Consider the following 18,842-nt stretch of genomic DNA (forward strand, 5'->3'; position numbering starts at 1 on the left):
CAACTGCAAGTACATAGGCGTTAGGTAATAGCCATCGCTGGTGTTCTGACAATTCGACCCAACAACCATTCGCATCTAACGTACCCTTACTTTCTCTCCATTCATTCACCTCTTTCTCAGTTGCCTCGGCTTGTATAGATTTCACGCTTTCGATGGTGTCCTCACACATTCCCACATCAGTAATCCATCTAGCGGGACCTACAACATACATCCGACTCATTGTGTTCCTTGCAGTCTCTTTTGCAACCTCGTCTGCAAATGCATTCCCGCGGCCAACATCGTCTTGAATCTTTTTGTGTGCACTGTATTTCACAATGGCAACTTGTAGTGGCAAGGTCAGTGACTCGAGGAGCTCATTAACTAGCTGACCATGCTGTATCTTTGCACCATGTGACGTCAGGAATCCACGTTCACGCCACAATCTCCCAAAACTGTGAGCCACACCAAAGGCGTATTGGCTGTCAGTGTACACATTCACTCGCTTTCCTTTCGCCAATACACATGCTCTTGTAAGTGCAATTAGCTCTGCAGCTTGTGCAGAATTGTGGGAAATGCGCGCGGTCTCTATAATGGTGTGTAATGTCGTTACGGCATATGCTGCAGTCGTATCACCATTCGGCAACTTGAAACATGAACCATCAACCCATAAAGTATCGTTGCATTCAGGAAAGGGAGTGTCCTGTAAGTCTACTCTCCCTTTTGTCTCTTCTTCTGTCCTAAAACAGCAGTCATGTTTATCAATCTCGTCTGTTTCTGTCGGAATGGGTAATAACGTTGCGAGGTTCAGTGTATCACACCTCTTTATGTGGATGTGACTTGCTAGCAGTGTAAGTTCGTAACTGGATAGTCGAGCGCTAGTAAGATGTTGTGTCTTCGTCCTGTTTAGTAAAATGTCTACTGCATGCGGAACCATAACGATCAGAGTATTATTCATGACTAATCCAGCGGACTGTCGAATGCAGACAGCTGCTGCGGCGGTAGCCCTCAGACAACTTGGTAGGGCTTTAGCCACAGGGTCTAGAGTTGCCGAAAAATACGTGCATGTTCGCTGTTTGTCCCCAAAGTGTTGTGTTAGAACTGATAATGCACAACCTTCCTTCTCATGGACGTATAATGTAAAAGGCTTACTGTTGTTGGGGTTTCCCAACACAGGAGCCGAACACAATGCATCACGCAACTCGTGGAAACTCGTCTGACAATCTTCAGACCAGGGCATAGGATTTGGCGTGTCTTTACAGAGTAGTGCCAGCAAGGGTTTGGCTAGTAGTGAGAAATTCGGTATCCACTGTCTACAGTACGATGTAATGCCCAAGAAGGCTCGAACCTCTCTCTGTGTCCTTGGGGCACTCAGTTCTGCTATTGCCTGTATTCTTTCTGGTGTCAGTCTCCTTCCCTCCTTCGACAAGATGTGACCTAGGTAGGTAACTTCTTGTCGACAAAATTGTAGTTTGGAGAGAGAGACTTTGTGCTTCATGTCACATAAGTGATGCAATAATGACAGCGTAGCTTGTTTGCAAATTTCTTCAGTGTCTACAGCGATCAGCAGATCGTCTACGTACTGAATCAGAGTCGACCCATCTGGTAGAACAATTGTGTCCAGTTGTGTTTTCAGGGCCTGACTGAATATTGATGGGCTTTCGCAGTAGCCTTGAGGAGCGCACTTGAAGCGGAAGCTTCGTCCTCCTAAATTGAATCCAAAAATATCTCTACTCTCCTCAGCAATCGGGATGCTGAAGAAAGCGTTCTTCAGGTCGATCACCGAGAACCAATTTGCTGAAGATGGAACCATCGTCAATAAAGCAGTAATGTCGGGGACAACTGGAAACTGTGGGATAACTATCTTGTTCACTTCTCTGAGGTCGATCACGAACCTGTACACAGGGGGCTGTGAAGGATCGGTACGCTTTAAGACCGGTAAGACTGGACTGTTACAAACATTTCCTGTTGTTTCTTCGATGACGTCTTTATCAATCAGGTCATAAACAATCGTCAATAACGCCTTTTCACATTCGCTAGATATTTTATATTGGGGAATACGTGGCAACCTAACGTTGGCTTTCAATGTTATGACATACGGTGCTATCTCCAAACGACCTACATCATTAGAACCATTAGCCCATAGTACATCAGGAAGACACGACAATTCAGTTGCAATATTTTCTTTTGACACATACATTGGAGAAACGACTTCCTTACCTAAAGTAAGCTGTACTCCCAAGGGAGAACAGTACAAAGTCGCATACAACCTCTTTAGTAAATCCAAACCTAACAAATTCTCACAGCAACCTGTTGTAAGAATGAGGGGTGCTTCTAATTTGCATGGGCCAACAGAAAGGGACATGGGACTAGAGATCGGGTTTCTAACCGGGGCGCCAGAGAAACCTACTGAAACATTCATTTCGCCAGACAAAGGTGCGCCAGGAAGTTTTGAGTGCATAATAGAACTTTTTGTAGCACCAGTATCCAGCAGAAATGGCTCTGACACTCCTGAGGTAATTACCTCGACATAAGGTCCATTCTGATCTACTGGAACTGAAACGACTCCCTCTCTTTGTCCATGGCTGTCCTAGCAATCATTACCCTCATTTTCGTGTTCGGTGTAATAGTCGTCAGCATAGTACTGAGCTGACCTAGACGATGCATTATTCTGTTGGTCAAAGCTGTTTATCGAATTCTGAGGCGGAAAAGGAGTTGTATTTTGGGTGAAATGTCCACGGCCCCTACCTCTGGGGGCATGTTGAACACCTCTTCCCCTTACACCTGAAGCACTGTTTAAACGTCGCGCAAGAGCCGGACAATTAGCTTTAAAATGACCCTCTTCCTTGCAATACGCACATTGATTCGGGCCATACGGAAGACGCTGATGGGGAAAACTCGTTTCCTTGCGCGTTTCTCGAATACTGCTGTTGTGGATGATAATTGGGCTGACTAGCCGTGCGAGGCGGATAGGCCTGTTGGAGAAGAACCTTAGTTTTTAAATCTTTTGCCTTTTTGTCTACTTTGTCTAGCTCGTCTTTGCGCCTATTTTCATAGTACTGGGCTGTAGCTAAAATTTGCGCTGACGTAGAGACAGCCCAAGCACTCTCTGAATCTTTCAGTTTATTACACAGTTCAGGAATTAAATTATGTACAAATTTGTCTACAAACAATCTTTGACCACCCTCGGTAGCCATATCTTGACCACTATGATCGGTGAAAGTCTCCTCAAATCTTGTGAAAAAGTCAGACACATTCTCATCTTTCTTCTGCTTGCACGCAGATAGCTTGTCCCAGTTTACGCGTACTTCAGGCATTATGGTTTTCATGTACGCGATAATTCTACCGGGAAGTTCGGCTATTAACGGCTCAGGTTTAGAACCACCAATTTGTCTAGCATCTATAGCGGTAATGTTCGCCCATGAGTCACCTAGTTCTTGGTCATGGTTCGTATGACGTATTTTGCTCCATAAAGGATGTGGAACAACGTTCCCAAACAACATGTCTATATCCGCCAAATTCATTATACATGAGCTTGCAGTTTGCGATAACTCCTTATAATACCCAGTCGGGTTTTTACGAGGATCAGGCAGTGTCTGTTTGAGTGCTAAGACTTCGGATCGTTTCCAGGGGACATGTACCCATACACGCTGGAAATGAGGCAGAATTGGCGGTACTACATTCGCATCGCCTTCCCTCCAAACAGGAGGAACCTCTCTCATGGGGTACTGTCTCGCTCTTTTCCTACCTGATACATCGTCTTCGTGACATGATCTAGAGAGGTTTCCCTTACTCCTATAAGAGAGCAATAATTCTATCGCTTTCTCAACATCTGCGCCTGTAATCATACCTTCATGGAACTTAAAGCGTGTACGCCATAGTTCGTTCATTGTGTATTCGGGATCATTCGTCTCCAAATCTTCGCACAGATATACACACATCTCTTCGAATACGTATCTCTGAGTGGGTGCATTCCATTGACGGAAAACTTCCATAACAGACTGAACATCATATCTAACAGTATCCGTAATCCATTGGCGTGCTAGTTCATTCAGCACTTTTCTTTCCTCGTAATCCGGCAGTTGACTACGTAACTGTCTATCTTCTGTTTTAGGGGTCGTTTTAGGCGACCCGAAGAAAGGTGAAAGCAGACCAGTGACGGTACCTGTCACTCTTTGTCTAATAGAAGGAGAAGCTTGCGGAGGGGCAAATGCATCAGAAAAGACAGACTAAGACGAAGAAGAAATCGAGGCCATAGCAGAGGAAGTTGAAATAGTGGCAGACGTAGTATCATAGGGAACAGTTGGAGCTGTAGGCAAAGTTGTAGAAGTAGATGGAGTATGTAGCAAAGATGGCGGCCCTTGAGAAGGCTGCGCCGGAGAAGTAGAAACCAGCTGAAGAGGAGCTGGCGTTCGTGCAAGAGCTGGGTTACGTGCGCCGGGGCGCGGTATAGTAAAATGCTTTGGTGGTGCGGTAGCGTCTAACGCATACGGTGGAGGTGAGCTTAAAAAGTGGGACATTAATGGATCTTTCTCGGATCTCTCCTCTTGACCTTGTCCCTTATTTGGTAACATCGGGTAGCATTTATCTACTGCTAGTTTCTTGCTCCTAAGTATTTGTTCGCTTTCTTGCTCTTCCTCGTTATCCCTGTATGCAACGGCAGCTTGCACCATTGACATACCTCCTTTTATTCCTTTTTGCTAATTTTATTTCTTTCTGTTTGGCTTCCTTGCGCCATAAGCGAAAAGAGTCAAACATCGCCGGCCGGGCTTTTTTCTTAAATAATTTGACCTCTAAGTTATCTAATATTTCTGAGTCGAAACTACCATATTGGGGCCATTTTAAAACACCATCCTTGCGGGTGTATTTTATCCACACTTCATTATATGTGATAGGACCTACGCCGTGCTTTACATAGAGCTCATATGTTGGAGTTCCAATCGGAGGAACCGGACAAGAATCCTCTAATCGGGAGTCCTTACTATAACCAAGACAAAACAAGTTTCCAAGTCTACTAAAACCAGGCATCTTTGCTCACTAGTCTAGCTTCAAACTTCAAAGGATTATCTGTTACGATATTTCTCGTGAATACACAAGTCCTTCGGCTTTGGGGCTTGCAAGTACCAAATCAAAGCGTATCTCAAGGATACCAAAAACTAAGGACAAACTAAGGACTGGGAGACGCTCCACTTATACTTAACTGAAGTATTTGAAGATCGGTGACGTCGCTAGAAGACTCGTCTATCGTTTCGCTCTACCAAGGATCACTGGGTCCAAAACAAGGCGATAGTCAGGGTAGCAGTCCTTCGTAGCCGTCGGGACGCGGGGAACCTCGCAGCAAAGACCTTCGGAACCACGTCGACATACAGGGGTCGCTGAAGTGGCTGGCCGTCCTCTGGAATTTTCACACAAAGCTCCTCACGAACATCTGGCTTGGACCGTCGCCGCTTGATACCGCCCGAGTTGGGCGCCAACTGAGGTGCCGGGTTTTTAAGAACCCGGTGGTGCCAGGGGATAACACCCGAAGACCTCTAAGTTCTCCCTTGTTCCGGACCACAGAAACACTGAGTCTTCTAGTCGCAGTCAGAGATCAAGTTTTATTGGCAGCTACCAAGTAACAGGTGTCCTAGAAGCACGACAAGCACGGGTCATGTGTTCTCAGGAGACTGTTCGTTTTTACAGAACCAGCCTTCTCCTTATATACAAAAATAATAGCTGCAAGCAAGAATTCTTGAGTTTATGATATGGCTATACACATATTTCTACAATAATACAAAAGAGCGAAGTCATGTAGGCAAGCCCGCATTTTAGATGTCCAATTCGTGATAGATTACCCAGCCAGGCCCGGAACTCCCATCAGATATCGGTGAAACCCCAATAAAGGAGGCACCTCCTAGTCATAAAACTGTCCATAAACAGGGAACGCGGACAGGTGTGTGTGTGTGTAGAAAACATGATCTGTACGCGGTGAATGGTTTGTGGTATGTTGTGCATTGATGCTATCGTATTTGGCCACTGGGCGAGGAGCTGCCCAAACAGGTTTGGCTGGAGGCAAGGGAGTCAGTTGGGACAGGTCAGGGGGGAGTCAGGGAAGGTGGACGTGTCCTTTTAGATCAAGCTCGACCTTTAATTGACTTATCATGAGGGCAAGACACAAGATGGATACCGTTTACAAAATGGAGTCTGAGGGGTCGGGACGGAAACTACGATTCAGGGGCGTTAGCATACCTCGATCAGGACGCAAATGCATAGGAATGATGTCCTAATCATTATCGGTTCGTCGACACCAAATTCGTCATGGTACGTTGATGTTTCGGGACACGGATATTGGACCTCGATACCGGGACAACAGTAGGGTCCAGAATTTCAGAACCACAGTACGAGAAGGTGATTCATCGCAGCCCTACCCTCATCTCTAGTACTGCTTTACATCACTTCCTATCTGTATCCTTACTGCTCATTCTTTTGTGCCCCCTGTCCGTCTCTCTCTTCCCTTTGAACTTCCTTACACCACTTAAATTCATATTTATTGATACTAATATCAATCCTCTAATTTTCCTACAACTTATGATGGAACCAATGGGCAGTGTGAGTATAAACTCACCGTTGTTTGCAGTTCCTGGGCCAGTACCCACACCACTTTGCTCCTTGTACTCCAATGTATTGTGCAAACTTTATATTTTACATTTTATCCTACAATATTAGCATTATTTTATTTCAGTGCATGAAGTCCATTCTTGTTTGTCAGTTGCATTGGTTTCTTGAAACTAGTCATTTTTAAGAAGCACAAACCAGAACAGTGTACTTGGCAAATGGTGTGTTTTTGTAAAGCTGTTTTTGCAGGCTGTGTTTAGATTGAGCCTACTAGGCAGTGTAAGCTGTCTGTTTGCAAAAGAGGTATTGCTGGCTTACCAAGAACGTACAGGGGATTACAGCCCGCCCACTGCTAAACATTGTCTTTGTCACTCTCATTGCTTGTTTCTTATTAAATGGCTTTCATGTCCTAGTCTGTCTATCTTCACCCCTGGAGCATAGTCTATTTACCATCTCTCTCAAGTCTTGGCTTCTAGCCTTCCAGTGCTCACTTTTAGGACACTATTTTTCTTGTTTTGCATAAGCACCTCACGAGAGTGCAAGTCTCTTCCAGTTCTCTCCCTCATGTGTTTCTCTGCTCACCAACTACCTGCCCAGTGTTGTTGGTGCTTCTCATGTTTTGCAATATGCCTTGTGTTCTTTCCCGTCACCAAACTCCCTGCCTTCCCCGGGTTCAGTATTGATTCTCACTTATATGATTCTCCCCCCTCCGTGTTGCTCTTGCTATTGAACTATCTTCCCCTTAAAAACCTACTGTTCCCCATCCTTCTCACTCCCTGCCCTCGCCCCATGTCTAACAAATTCTTCCAGGAACTCTGTTGGAACTACCCTCCTGTTATGTTATTGATATGTTTATAGCACACCAATCACCTGAGAGGGTATCCATGCACTTTTAGACGGCATGTGAGGACAGCCCCAGAGGGCTTACTTGAAACCGCTCGTGTGGAACTCCAGCAGAGAGGGGGAAGCTCTAATGTGTTGTGAGAGGTCGTTCCTGACTTTGGGAGCCTGGTATGAGAAGGTGCGACACCCTGATCTGCTTTTGTGTATGCATGGGGTGTATGTTAGTGAGGGTCCGGCAGAGTGGAGGTTTCTGGAAGGCCTGTGCTTTGTAAATGTGGGTGAGGAGTTTGGAGTTTGTGGACTTGTGTATTGGGATCCAGTGGCATTCCCTTAAGTGTGGTTTGACTTTCGGCATGGGATGCTATTTTGGATGCTGCATTCTGGACGGTCTGAAGTCTTCTTATGAGCTGGTTGATTATCCCTCTACACATGGTGTTTCCTTAGTTCAATCTGCTTGAGATGAGAGCTTGGGTGATGTTGCCCGATACCCACTTTTCATCAGCATCCTTAGGGTGTTGAAGCAGGATGAGGCAACTGCTTTGGCGGCCATGTTCAGTTTGTTGTCCATAATGGTTCTGAGGTTTCTTGGTTGTGAGCTGGGTGTTGGTTCGAGGTCTGTAGGCCACCATGTGGAGTCATGGCGAGGCTTTTTTCCCGAGGACCACCACTTTGGTACTGTCCAGTTCAGATTGAGGCAGTTGGACTTTATCCAGGCGGCCACTTCGGTCATGAATGCGGTGAACTTGCTCTCGGTATTTTGTGTTTTGTCAGAGTGGGACAGTATCAACTGCGTGTCATTGTCGTATGTGAGGATGTTTATGTTGTGAGTCCAGATGATATCTGCCAGTAGAGTCATGTAGATGTTGAAGAGCGTTGGGAGTTCCCATGCTCCAGAGGAGCAGGGAGGCATGTTGGCAGTTCTGTTTCTTCCAGTAATGAAAGAGCATATTCACTCAAGTCCATGTCTGTGGATACCTGTATCATGGAGCTGTCAGATCAGAATGGGATGGGAGATGGTGTTGAAGGCTTCTGATGGGTATAAGAGGATAATGGCTGCGGTTTCCCCTCTGTTGAGGATCATCCTGATGTTGCCCATTGCTGCTATGAGGTCGGTTTCCGTGGTGTGGTTGGGGCTGAATCCTGATTGTGTGGCATTGAGAAGCAAGCGATTGGCGAGGTGTTCGGAGAGCTTATTGTCTATGGCTTTTTCCAAGACCGTGGCTGGGTAAGGAAGAAAGGATATCGTTCGGTAGATGGTGAGTTTCAGCGTGTCAGTCGAAGGTTTGTTTTTTGAGGGCGTTGACTGCTAGATGTTTCCATGGTTCTGGAAATATGGATGGAGAGGTTGAGGATGGGGTTAAGGGCCTCGCTGATGTGTATCAGTCCTTTGTTGAATGCGTGATGGATGCAGGGGTCCATTTGGAATCAGAGGGTATGGTCCTCATGATTGCTGTGGTTACCCCTGTGCTTAATGCGTCCCATGCTGTTATTGTGTAGTCTTTATTCATCCCTGGGAGACTTCTGGTGAGTCAGGGGGTCTGGTTATGGGGCTAAATTGCTGTAAAGTATTGTGACCTTGCTTCAAAAGGTGTGTGAGAGGTATATATACAGATCTTGAATTGGGCCTGTATTACTACCGGTGGCCACTGTGGATGTGGTGAAATCCTTGAAGATTGTGAAGATTTCTTTGCTGCTTTAGGAGCTGATGTTTATTTGTTTGGGTAGGGCCTGCCTCTTGGTTTGTCACCTGGATTCATCCCACATAAAATTGACAGTATCACATACAAAATTGTTAACCTGAGCAACTACCCTTGTTTTGGGTAGTAGGACCTCGCGTTTGTGGTGTGGCACATGCTGCAGTAACAGAGTCACATCCAAGACCAAATGTAAGGACCAGAAGACACGATCCCTGACATTCTTCTACTATTCTCAAGTGATCTGGAGCTGCCTTAACACTCAGATCTGGCAAACTTGCATTTTAGGAAGTGACAGAAGACTGTCCTTTTCATGCGATAACTTGTCCACATGTAACCATCTGTATGATGACTGAGAGCAAGGCTGTGTGAAGTCTCTCCCTCCTCCACTGTGTAGTCCTGCATTCAACTCTCTGGTTTGTACAGTTTTATTACTTTATCCTGGGTTGCTCTGCACATGTCTGCTAACATACATTTGTAATGGATATTGCAACCTGCAAATTCCTCACATTAAGAATCTCCAAAGGCACCACACTGGACAAAAATAATTTTCTCAGGAATGCCGTGATGGTGATGCCGTGGGAGACTTAGACCCCGGAAGTGACCAAACGGTGCCTTCTACGGCAGCAACCCATTATGTGCTGGGGTCAGTTATTTTCTTTCTGCACTATTCGACATGGATCTGGAGTTCTGATCCCAACTTTGAGGGTTTTCTGACGCCTTTTGAAAACGTATGCTCAATGTGCCAGGGACATGGTCTTCCCTAAAAACAACAGTATTCCAGTTATGCCATAATTGCAGGAAGCAGCTGTGTGCTACGGACCAACACAAAGTGTCTCTTTGCTGCTTGGACTTTTACAGGCTGCAGGCTCATTTGATTCATATCAGTCGATTAGCAGCAGAAATGTATCTAACCTAGGCTGTTTCAGTTGAATAACTGAAATAGCCAAGGCTATTCTTTCCTTTTTGACCTAGCTGAAAGAGTTTTGTATCAGTACGAAATCTCATAGATTTGATCCAAAAAGAATACTACAAGGTGTATTTTCTTTGCAGAAACTTGCGGGTGCTTGTCATTTTAGGGGTCCACCATGTCCCCAATGTCAGAGAGTTCTTCAAGTGTTATCCTTGAATAATCTTTCATCTAAGTGAGCTGATACTTCATTTGAGACTTTTTCTCATAATAGTTACAACTATTTTTCTGGTGGGCAAATTTCATACTTGTTGTTTCCTTTTACTCCAAGTTGAATTTGTCATGTGCATGGTCTAAGATTTTCTTGAATGACTGTTGGGCATCAGGGTTTTAGGTAGGGTTGCCCTTCATCAGACAAGCATTCTATGACATCATGTTTGTGTATTTCCTGAATATAGGTATGCTCCTCTGTAACAGTAGTGTTGGGCATTTTAGTGGTTTTGTCTAGCCATCCTTTCTGAAAGCTCAAGATTAGGCATGCAGCATGATCAAACCATGGTAATTGATCTGGATTCCCACGCTTGTATTTCACTCACCCTTTCTTGAAATATAGGTTTGTAATATTTCAATAAATAACAAGCATTTGCAATGCAATAGGTCTCGCATTATGAAAGTTTGAGCTATTGGTCTTGTAAATGACAATTTTTTTATTTATGTGTTGATTTTGAAAATAGCTAAATTAATAGCTTTGTCATTTTCAATGCCAATAGTTATAACTTTCGCACATGTGACGACTATAGCATTTGTAATGCAACATGTTTTGTATTTACGTGACTTAGATGTATTGATATTACAAATAGCATCGGCTTTTAATTTTTTAAAATAATTAATACTTAAATAAAAGTGATTGTAATTTATATTGGCAATAGCTTAAACTTTTGTAAATAACGTTTGTGAAGATTATGTTCAGTGTATTTTATTGTGATGAAAATCCAAGAACAGAAGTGAAATAAATCTTTTTGTGACATTTGAAATAAAGCTTGAAACATTGAGAGAACATAATTGAACCAGTTGTTGTTGAATGGTTGCACAGATTGATGCTGTGATGTCGCGGAGTGATGCTGTGGTGGTGCTGAGTGATGCTGTGGTGGTGCTGAGTGATGCTGTGGTGGTGCTGAGTGATGCTGTGGTGGTGCTGAGTGATGCTGTGGTGCTGCTGAGTGATGCTGTGGTGCTGCTGAGTGATGCTGTGGTGCTGCTGAGTGATGCTGTGGTGCTGCTGAGTGATGCTGTGGTGCTGCTGAGTGATGCTGTGGTGCTGCTGAGTGATGCTGTGGTGCTGCTGAGTGATGCTGTGGTGCTGCTGAGTGATGCTGTGGTGCTGCTGAGTTCTCTCTGCAACTGCACTCTGCAACTGCACTCTGCAACTGCACTCTGCAACTGCACTCTGCAACTGCACTCTGCAACTGCACTCTGCAACTGCACTCTGCAACTGCACTCTGCAACTGCACTCTGCACCTGCACTCTGCACCTGCACTCTGCACCTGCACTCTGCACCTGCACTCTGCACCTGCACTCTGCACCTGCACTCTGCACCTGCACTCTGCACACTGCACTCTGCACTCTGCACACTGCACTCTGCACACTGCACTCTGCACACTGCACTCTGCACACTGCACTCTGCACACTGCACTCTGCACACTGCACTCTGCACACTGCACTCTGCACACTGCACTCTACATATGGTATGTTATGCTTACATACGTTCCATGTATATGCCACATTTAGTTAAGAATATATGTTCTGTTTAGTTACATTACTTTGTTTGTATACCCTTTTATGCTGCTCTAAAGTTATTTCAATGGGTGAAATGCGGAGCCTGGGTAGCAGGAAGGAGAAGATAAGAGAGTGCATCGAGTGCGGACTTGTGAGCAAGCGCCTTAAGCCATCAGGATGCTACTTCAAGGCACGTAGACAGGGTCGTAATACCCAATGATACTCGTAAAGGTAGCTACAAAAAATGGCGTTAGGTTGTGCACACACCCTGCAAAGATGCGTGTAGCGCCTTCAGTCACAAGTTGAACCTGGTGGTGTTCGCTACAATAGACGATAGTTATCAGTGAGGTTTGTTCCACCATGAAACGAAAGTTGGCTGCCGAGAGTAACAAGGCAGTGCTGGGAGGGGGGCTGCGCACCAACTGAAGTGCTCTGGTTGCACGGCCTGCGGCCGTGTGAAGTGATAAGCCTTGAACGGCCTGCGGCCGTGTGAAGTGATAAGCCTTTGAAGTATGGGAGTGTGGGAGGAGTGCTGCTACGGCCTGGGGGAAGCTGGCTGGGGAGGGGGAGGGGGAGGAGAAATGAATGTAAGGCTGTGGGGAACAGAGTTTATGGCCCAAAAGCGCGTGCCTGTGGCCACGTGAACTTCAAGAAAACTGCAAGGAACTAAGCCCTTGGTTTGACGAGGCTTTCGAGCACTTGAATTCTCGATCCCTCAATGCACTTGCGCGCATTGTAGGTCACGAGACCTAAAAAGGAGACAATGGTGCATAGGATTTAGCACAAGTTGCTAATTCTTTGATCTATATTGCACTTCTAGTCCATACTCACAACATCCCTTCCTTCATCCACGTCACTCACTGTTTATCTCTGTAGGTTTTATTTGTTATGTGGACAGAGAATGAAGAGCTATTATTCTGGAAGGTCACCACTATGTTTTATGGGGTTGAGTTGTTGGTGGGGTTGCATCTGAATATTGGTTTCTTCATTATCAAGAGAGGCAAAGCGCCTCTGTACCCTTTCGTACACAGAAGCATGTCTTATTAGTTGGAGCAAACGTAGGCTAGGAACTAAGATGTGGGTCCAGGAGGACTGGATCCATACTGGATTTACAGGATCGCTACAGATGTTACATTTACATAAAATGAGTCCAGAAGGAAATCATTTACATTGTCTGTAGTTATCCTGAACATCTGGTATGAGCCAGCCCTGTCTGGCCTATGTTGGGCTCCCTGGCCTAAGAGTACGTGTATTGCTATGTTGAATAACATGTGTTTTTTTTTTTTTTTTCAGGTTGGTCTTTATGTAAAGCGTGGATGTGCCAAAGGCCTTGTTGAAATAGAGTTGTAAGTGCTGTGTACATTTTAATCCTATTTTCTCTTGTGCCCCTGACTGTTTTACAGTGGGCAAACGTTTTAAAGATGTTGCATTTTCTAAAATGTTTAGTTATCAACACTTTAGCAGGAATAATATACAATGTAATGCTCGGCTTGTTACATTGTTACAATTGACCCAACTCAATTCTCAAAATCGAATTATTCAATTCTTAGTACAATCACAATTATGAATTCTTAAATTAGTGTTGAAACAAAGCTGCTGTGAAAATAGACGCCCTTTATCCATGCATGTAACTAACTCTTCCTTTCATGACAGTGTAGGAATTGTGCATATCCGAGAGCTAATTTGCTTTTACTTATGCTACCCTTGTGAATATAATTTATTTCATCGAGATTACCAAGCGCTGCCTTACGCATCTTTACTCATGGTATGTTTATTTGTTCAGATTCAGTAAGCTGGAGCTTGAAGTCTCCTGTCAGTTTCTTGACCTTCCACAAGACAGACAAACATATTATAGTATTTTGCACTCTATATACCACTCTTATACGATTCTAAAATAACTGCCAACTTGTTCTTCAGGCCTACGCTATCAAGACTATTGTAAGAAGATATGCATGTATTCAGCACTGTACACAAAACAATGATGCACCATGAAGTAAATACAACTCAACTGTATTTTGTGTTCTTATACCTCAGGAGAGGAAGGATGAGGAACTGTGGTACACATATTTAACATGTGGGTGAATTATTATTGGGAAGTAGTGCAACTTGATTCCTATCCTACTTATCTAGGTATTTTCCGCTTTAAAACATAGGTTTATGTAAATTACTATAATAAATCATCTTATTTGTATTCATGGAAATTAGATCTTTTGCATCTAATTTTTCAGATAAATCTTAAAGTCGGTATTAACAGAGGTAGGTGGTTCAAATGCGTGTTCCTCCTAATTCATGTAGCTACAAAATACACATATTTCATATTGGGTTTATGGACGGGCATCTTAAGAGTCTGGTGCTTGTTGACACCGTGTTCAAGGTCCTGGTTTTAAGAGGTCCTTTCCAAGTAACTCCTGTGGGGTGTTGGAAGCTTGGGTTACAGTAGTCCGGTAAATATCTTTTATTTGTTCACCCAAATTCCCTATACATTACATGGTAAAAGTATATTTCTTAATTGCATTCATTTCAGTACAGTTCAAGTTGTGTACTAATTTATTGATTGAAGAGGTGATCAAAGGGCTTAACTATCAGAGCAATGTCTGAAATGTTTTTTTGGTAGCATAATTTACAAATAATTCCGCTGGGATGTTGGAAGCTTGGGCTACAGTATTTTGATAGGTCTGATCAGTCCACATGACCCCTAATAACTGCAAATGTACTGGCATTCATGGGTTACCAGTCTGTTCCACGGACCACCCTTTCGAGCTTTGCTTACACTTTAAATGTTGGTCATTGCTTAAACCTCCACACTGTGGAGAATTCAGCATAACGTTTTATTAGACATTATATAGATCCCAGTCATTCATTTGTGTGTCTTTTGGGTTTTCTGAACAGTGAAGAGGCTGACACAATGTCCCTGGAACACGGGGTGTCAACATATGAAGGAGAACAGTGGTTCCTTGTGATACATATTATTTTTAAGCAAGAACTTTGGTAAAAAAAATTAGCCTTCAATTTATTTTACATTAAGTGCAAAAGAAATCATTATGTTATGTTATGTTATGTTATGTTTAAGGCTCTTTTATAGCGCACGGCTACCCCAAAGAGTGTCCCGGCGCTTTAGCAAAGAGAACTGCAGGGGAGAACACAACACGGCTATTTGCGGAGGCCGAAAGAGAATCAGGCCGAGAAGAGCCAAGTTTTCAGCTCCTTTCTAAAAGAAAGGAGATTATTTGCCTTCCTTAAGGAGACGGGTAGCTCATTCCAACAACGCCGGCCAAGTGACTGAAGGAGCGCCCTCCGATCCGAGCAAGTTTAACAGGGGGAACCACAGCTTTGGCCAACAAGGCTGACCGTAGAGACCTCCTCGGCACATAGAAGGCCAATCGCTTCCCAATATATTTAGGGCCAATCTCATGAAGGGCCTTAAAAGCCAGGGTCAAAACCTTTAAAGTGATTCTTTTTGCGATCGGCAGCCAATGCAATCTCGTTAGCAGTTCCGAGGCTTTTGCCCTGCGCGGAAGACCGAAGATGGCTCTTGCGGCCGAATTCTGCACACTCTGCAGACGGGCCAACAAATATTTAGGCAGCCCGAGATACAGGGCGTTAGCGTAGTCTAATCGCGAGCCAATTAGAGACTGCACAATGATTTTTTTGTGTTGTAGGGACAGCAGCGGAAGAAACTTCCGTAGCATTTTCAAAATGCCAAAGCATTTCCCGGTCAGTCCGATAATTTGGGGTCTGAAAGAGAGGCCGTCATCACACTGCACACCAAGGTTTTTGGCTTTCATTGAGGCCACTTCAGGCGGAAACATGTCCTGGGGTCACCAAGTCTTCCAGCTGGGATCCGGCGGACAGCCGAAGAAAAGCAGCTCCGACTTATCGGAGTTGCATTTCAAACTGTGCCGCCGAAACCAGTCAAAGACGGCACCCAGGCATTCCCCGATCAAGCCACCATCAAAAGCCTCTCCCTTCTTACATGTAAAAAGGAGCTGGGTGTCATCAGCATAGGATATGATCCGGGCACCAAAGGACTCCGCTACCGCCGCCAGCGGAGCCATATAGATATTGAAAAGGGTGGGGCTCAGGATAGATCCCTGAGGAACCCCCACCTCTAGCGGCGGCATTTCAGCGGAGAACGGAGGTGCCCAGACCACTTGTCGACGGCCGGTCAGAAAAGATTTAAACCAGTTACACACCGTCCCACGAAAGCCGATCTCCCAGAGTCTAGAAAGGAGACCGACGTGGGGGACGGTGTCAAACGCTGCCGACAAGTCCAGCATAACTAAAATAGCCTTCCCTCCCAGATCAAGCGACTCTCTGATGGCATCGGTGATCTCGAGCAAAGCCTTTTCTGTGCTAAAATTAGCACGGAAGCCCGATTGAGAGTCATGTAAGATGTTGTTGCTCTCTATAAAGTTGGAAATCGAGAGCTGTACATGTTTCTCAATCACCTTTGCCAGGGCAGGGAGAAGGGAGATCGGCCTATAGTTAGCATGGACAGAAGGATCCAAAGTGGGCTTTTTGAGTAGTGGCAGGATCAGAGCATGTTTCCAGGCCAAAGGGACCTCGCCCATCGACAGGGAGAGATTAAGCAGCGGATTAAGCAAGCTGTTGATAGCAGGCGCTATTCTTCCCAGACATTTCGCCGGGCAAGGGTCCAGCGGCGACACAGATTGAAGCCGGGATAGAAAATCAAAGGAGGCAGCGGCGGATAGAGGGGGGAAGTTCGCAAGGACTGGGCTCTTCTCATCTAATGGCGAGAGGAGGGTGGTTTGACAGAGGCCAGCATCAGGAAAGGAGTCCTGAATGGACTTAATTTTATTAATAAAGAAATCCCCGAGCTGGCTAATCCAAACTTCGGAATGAGAATGAGAGGGCGAAATCGAGGAGGGGGAGACGAACTCCTTTACAATCCTGAAGAGTTCTTTGCTCCTGTTTTCCGCCTCATCAATTCTACGCTCCAGATAAACTTTTTTTCCATCAGAGATGTGCTTATGATAAAGCCTAATTGCATCCCGATATTTAGTTTTGTCCTCCGAGTCATACTTGCGCCCCCACATTCTTTCTGCTTTCTTGCAATCTTGACGCATTTTCCCGAGAGAAGGAGTAAACCAAGGGGCCGAGGCATGTCTGGCCACAGATTTAGCTAACTTCCCCGGGGCTAGCTCATCAAATCTGGCTACCAGCCACTTCTGGACTAAAACTAATTTTTCCTCCAAGTTGCCCGAAGGCCGACAGGGATGACAACGGAGAGCATCGGACAACATTTCCACAGTGACTTGATGAAAAGGCCGCCCCAGCCGATTCGCATCTTTCAGCATTCTCGAACCAGTCAGAGCAGAAGAAAAAATACAGAAGTCAATTAAAAAATGGTCAGACCATAAAACAGGACGCGGCAAGGACACCTCAATCATCCTGGTCGAGAGAATCTGATCAATAGTGTGGCCTTTAGAATGAGTAGGGCTGGTGATATAAGAAATCAGCCCTAAAGGAGCGACAATATCCTGCAATTTAATTGTGTCCGGATCCGCTGCATTGTCCATATGAACATTCAGATCTCCCAACAGGATGCAGTGCTCCGATCTGAGGCACGGCACTGCAAGTGCCGTCTGCAGATCATCAAAGAAAGAGCCGAGGGGCCCAGGGGCTCTGTAGATAAGGATCCCAGTGCACGTTTGACAGGGAGAGAGCCCCAGGATGAAACCTAAGGCCTCACAGCCAGAGATGTTATCAACGGCAAAAGTAGAACATGGGACACTCTTATCTACGATCTCTGCCACACCCCCACCTCTATCTCCCACTCTATCCTTCCTAAAGATATTATAATTGGAAGGAATGGCAGTCGCCAGGTCCGGGCCAGAGCACTCTCCCAACCAGGTCTCTGTTAAGAACAGGCAGGATGTTTTTGAGCCAAACAGCAGATTCCAGATATCAACGGAATGTCTGCTAAGTGATCTAGTGTTAAGGAGAGTGCATTGATGGCGCGTGGGAAGGGGCTCAGTGGCAGAGTCCTTCGGAGCGGGGACCCGCCAGCCACATGTAGGGCAACCCTTCCTGAAGGAGCGACCGCACGGGAAGACACGGTGGCAAATCAAAGACTGTATGCGTAGAGCAGTCAGCTCAGAGAATGTATACGACAACATGCCGACAAAGCGCACACTCTACCCCCAGATGGCAGCAGGAGTCAAGATGTGCCCACTGTCCTACCTCGTCCGCCACCGAGACGCTGACGAGCGCAGACGGGCAGGACTCTAGCACGACTCAGGCGCAGGGAAGGCGCTTCCGCTGCGCGCCGGCAGGCGAGCTTTAAATAGCCTGCTCTCAGCGTCCACGATCACAGGGACGCTCCAAGATGGCGGTCGCTAATCCCTTCCCAAACCAAGATGGCACTCACCACCCACGACCTCCCCGGAACCGGACCCGCTAAACAGCGGTGGGTCTTCCAGAAGAAATTATGGTGCAGGTAAGGGGCAGGACAAGGACTAAAAACAAGGGATAAGTTAAACAGAATATAAATGAAATCCACAAAACGGGCGATTTAAAATAAAGCAGAGCAGCGCACTAGGAGCGCACGACCAGCAGCGAGGCGCCAAAGCAACTCTCGGCCACAGGACACCTTTGGGAATTAAATGTTCCCAAAGGTATCACTGTTCTCCTTCATATCTATATTCATATCTTAGGAGATAAGATGTGATGTACCTGCCAGAGCAGGCTACTATAGAACTGGGAAACCAGGTTTGAGTCTCGGCGTCAACTTAACATTCTGTGATTATGGGCAAATCACTTAGGGCCAGATGTAGGTAGCCTAATACCGGTCGGTAACGGCCGAAATTCGGTAATTTCGGTTGTTACCGACTGGTCCAGTGCCTAAAGACCCTCCTCGACGGACCAGACGATGCCTGCAGCCTCAGAACCAGGGACCCCGCCAACCGCGACCAGCCGAGGGTAAGATTCCCAACACCCAAAGACTCCCCGGCGCCCCACGGCCCCCTGTGTCCTCCTTTGGGGTACTCACCTCTTCTCCAAGATCCCAACTTACCTCTCGAAGTGGT

The 18,842-nt window shown here is 45.6% G+C and overlaps 1 protein-coding gene across 1 annotated transcript in view; it reads left to right on the top strand.

Moving 5' to 3' along the window:
- The window catches only part of SMC5 (structural maintenance of chromosomes 5), a 699,122-nt gene that overhangs the window by 39,305 nt on the left and 640,975 nt on the right, over window positions 1-18,842 (top strand). The window contains exon 3 of the mRNA XM_078675750.1: window positions 13,087-13,139. Coding sequence (XP_078531876.1) covers window positions 13,087-13,139 — 53 coding nt within the window. The remainder of the gene's footprint in view (window positions 1-13,086; window positions 13,140-18,842) is intronic.

Source organism: Lissotriton helveticus, chromosome 2_1 (genome assembly GCF_964261635.1).
Source record: "Lissotriton helveticus chromosome 2_1, aLisHel1.1, whole genome shotgun sequence".
NCBI lineage: Eukaryota > Metazoa > Chordata > Amphibia > Caudata > Salamandridae > Lissotriton > Lissotriton helveticus.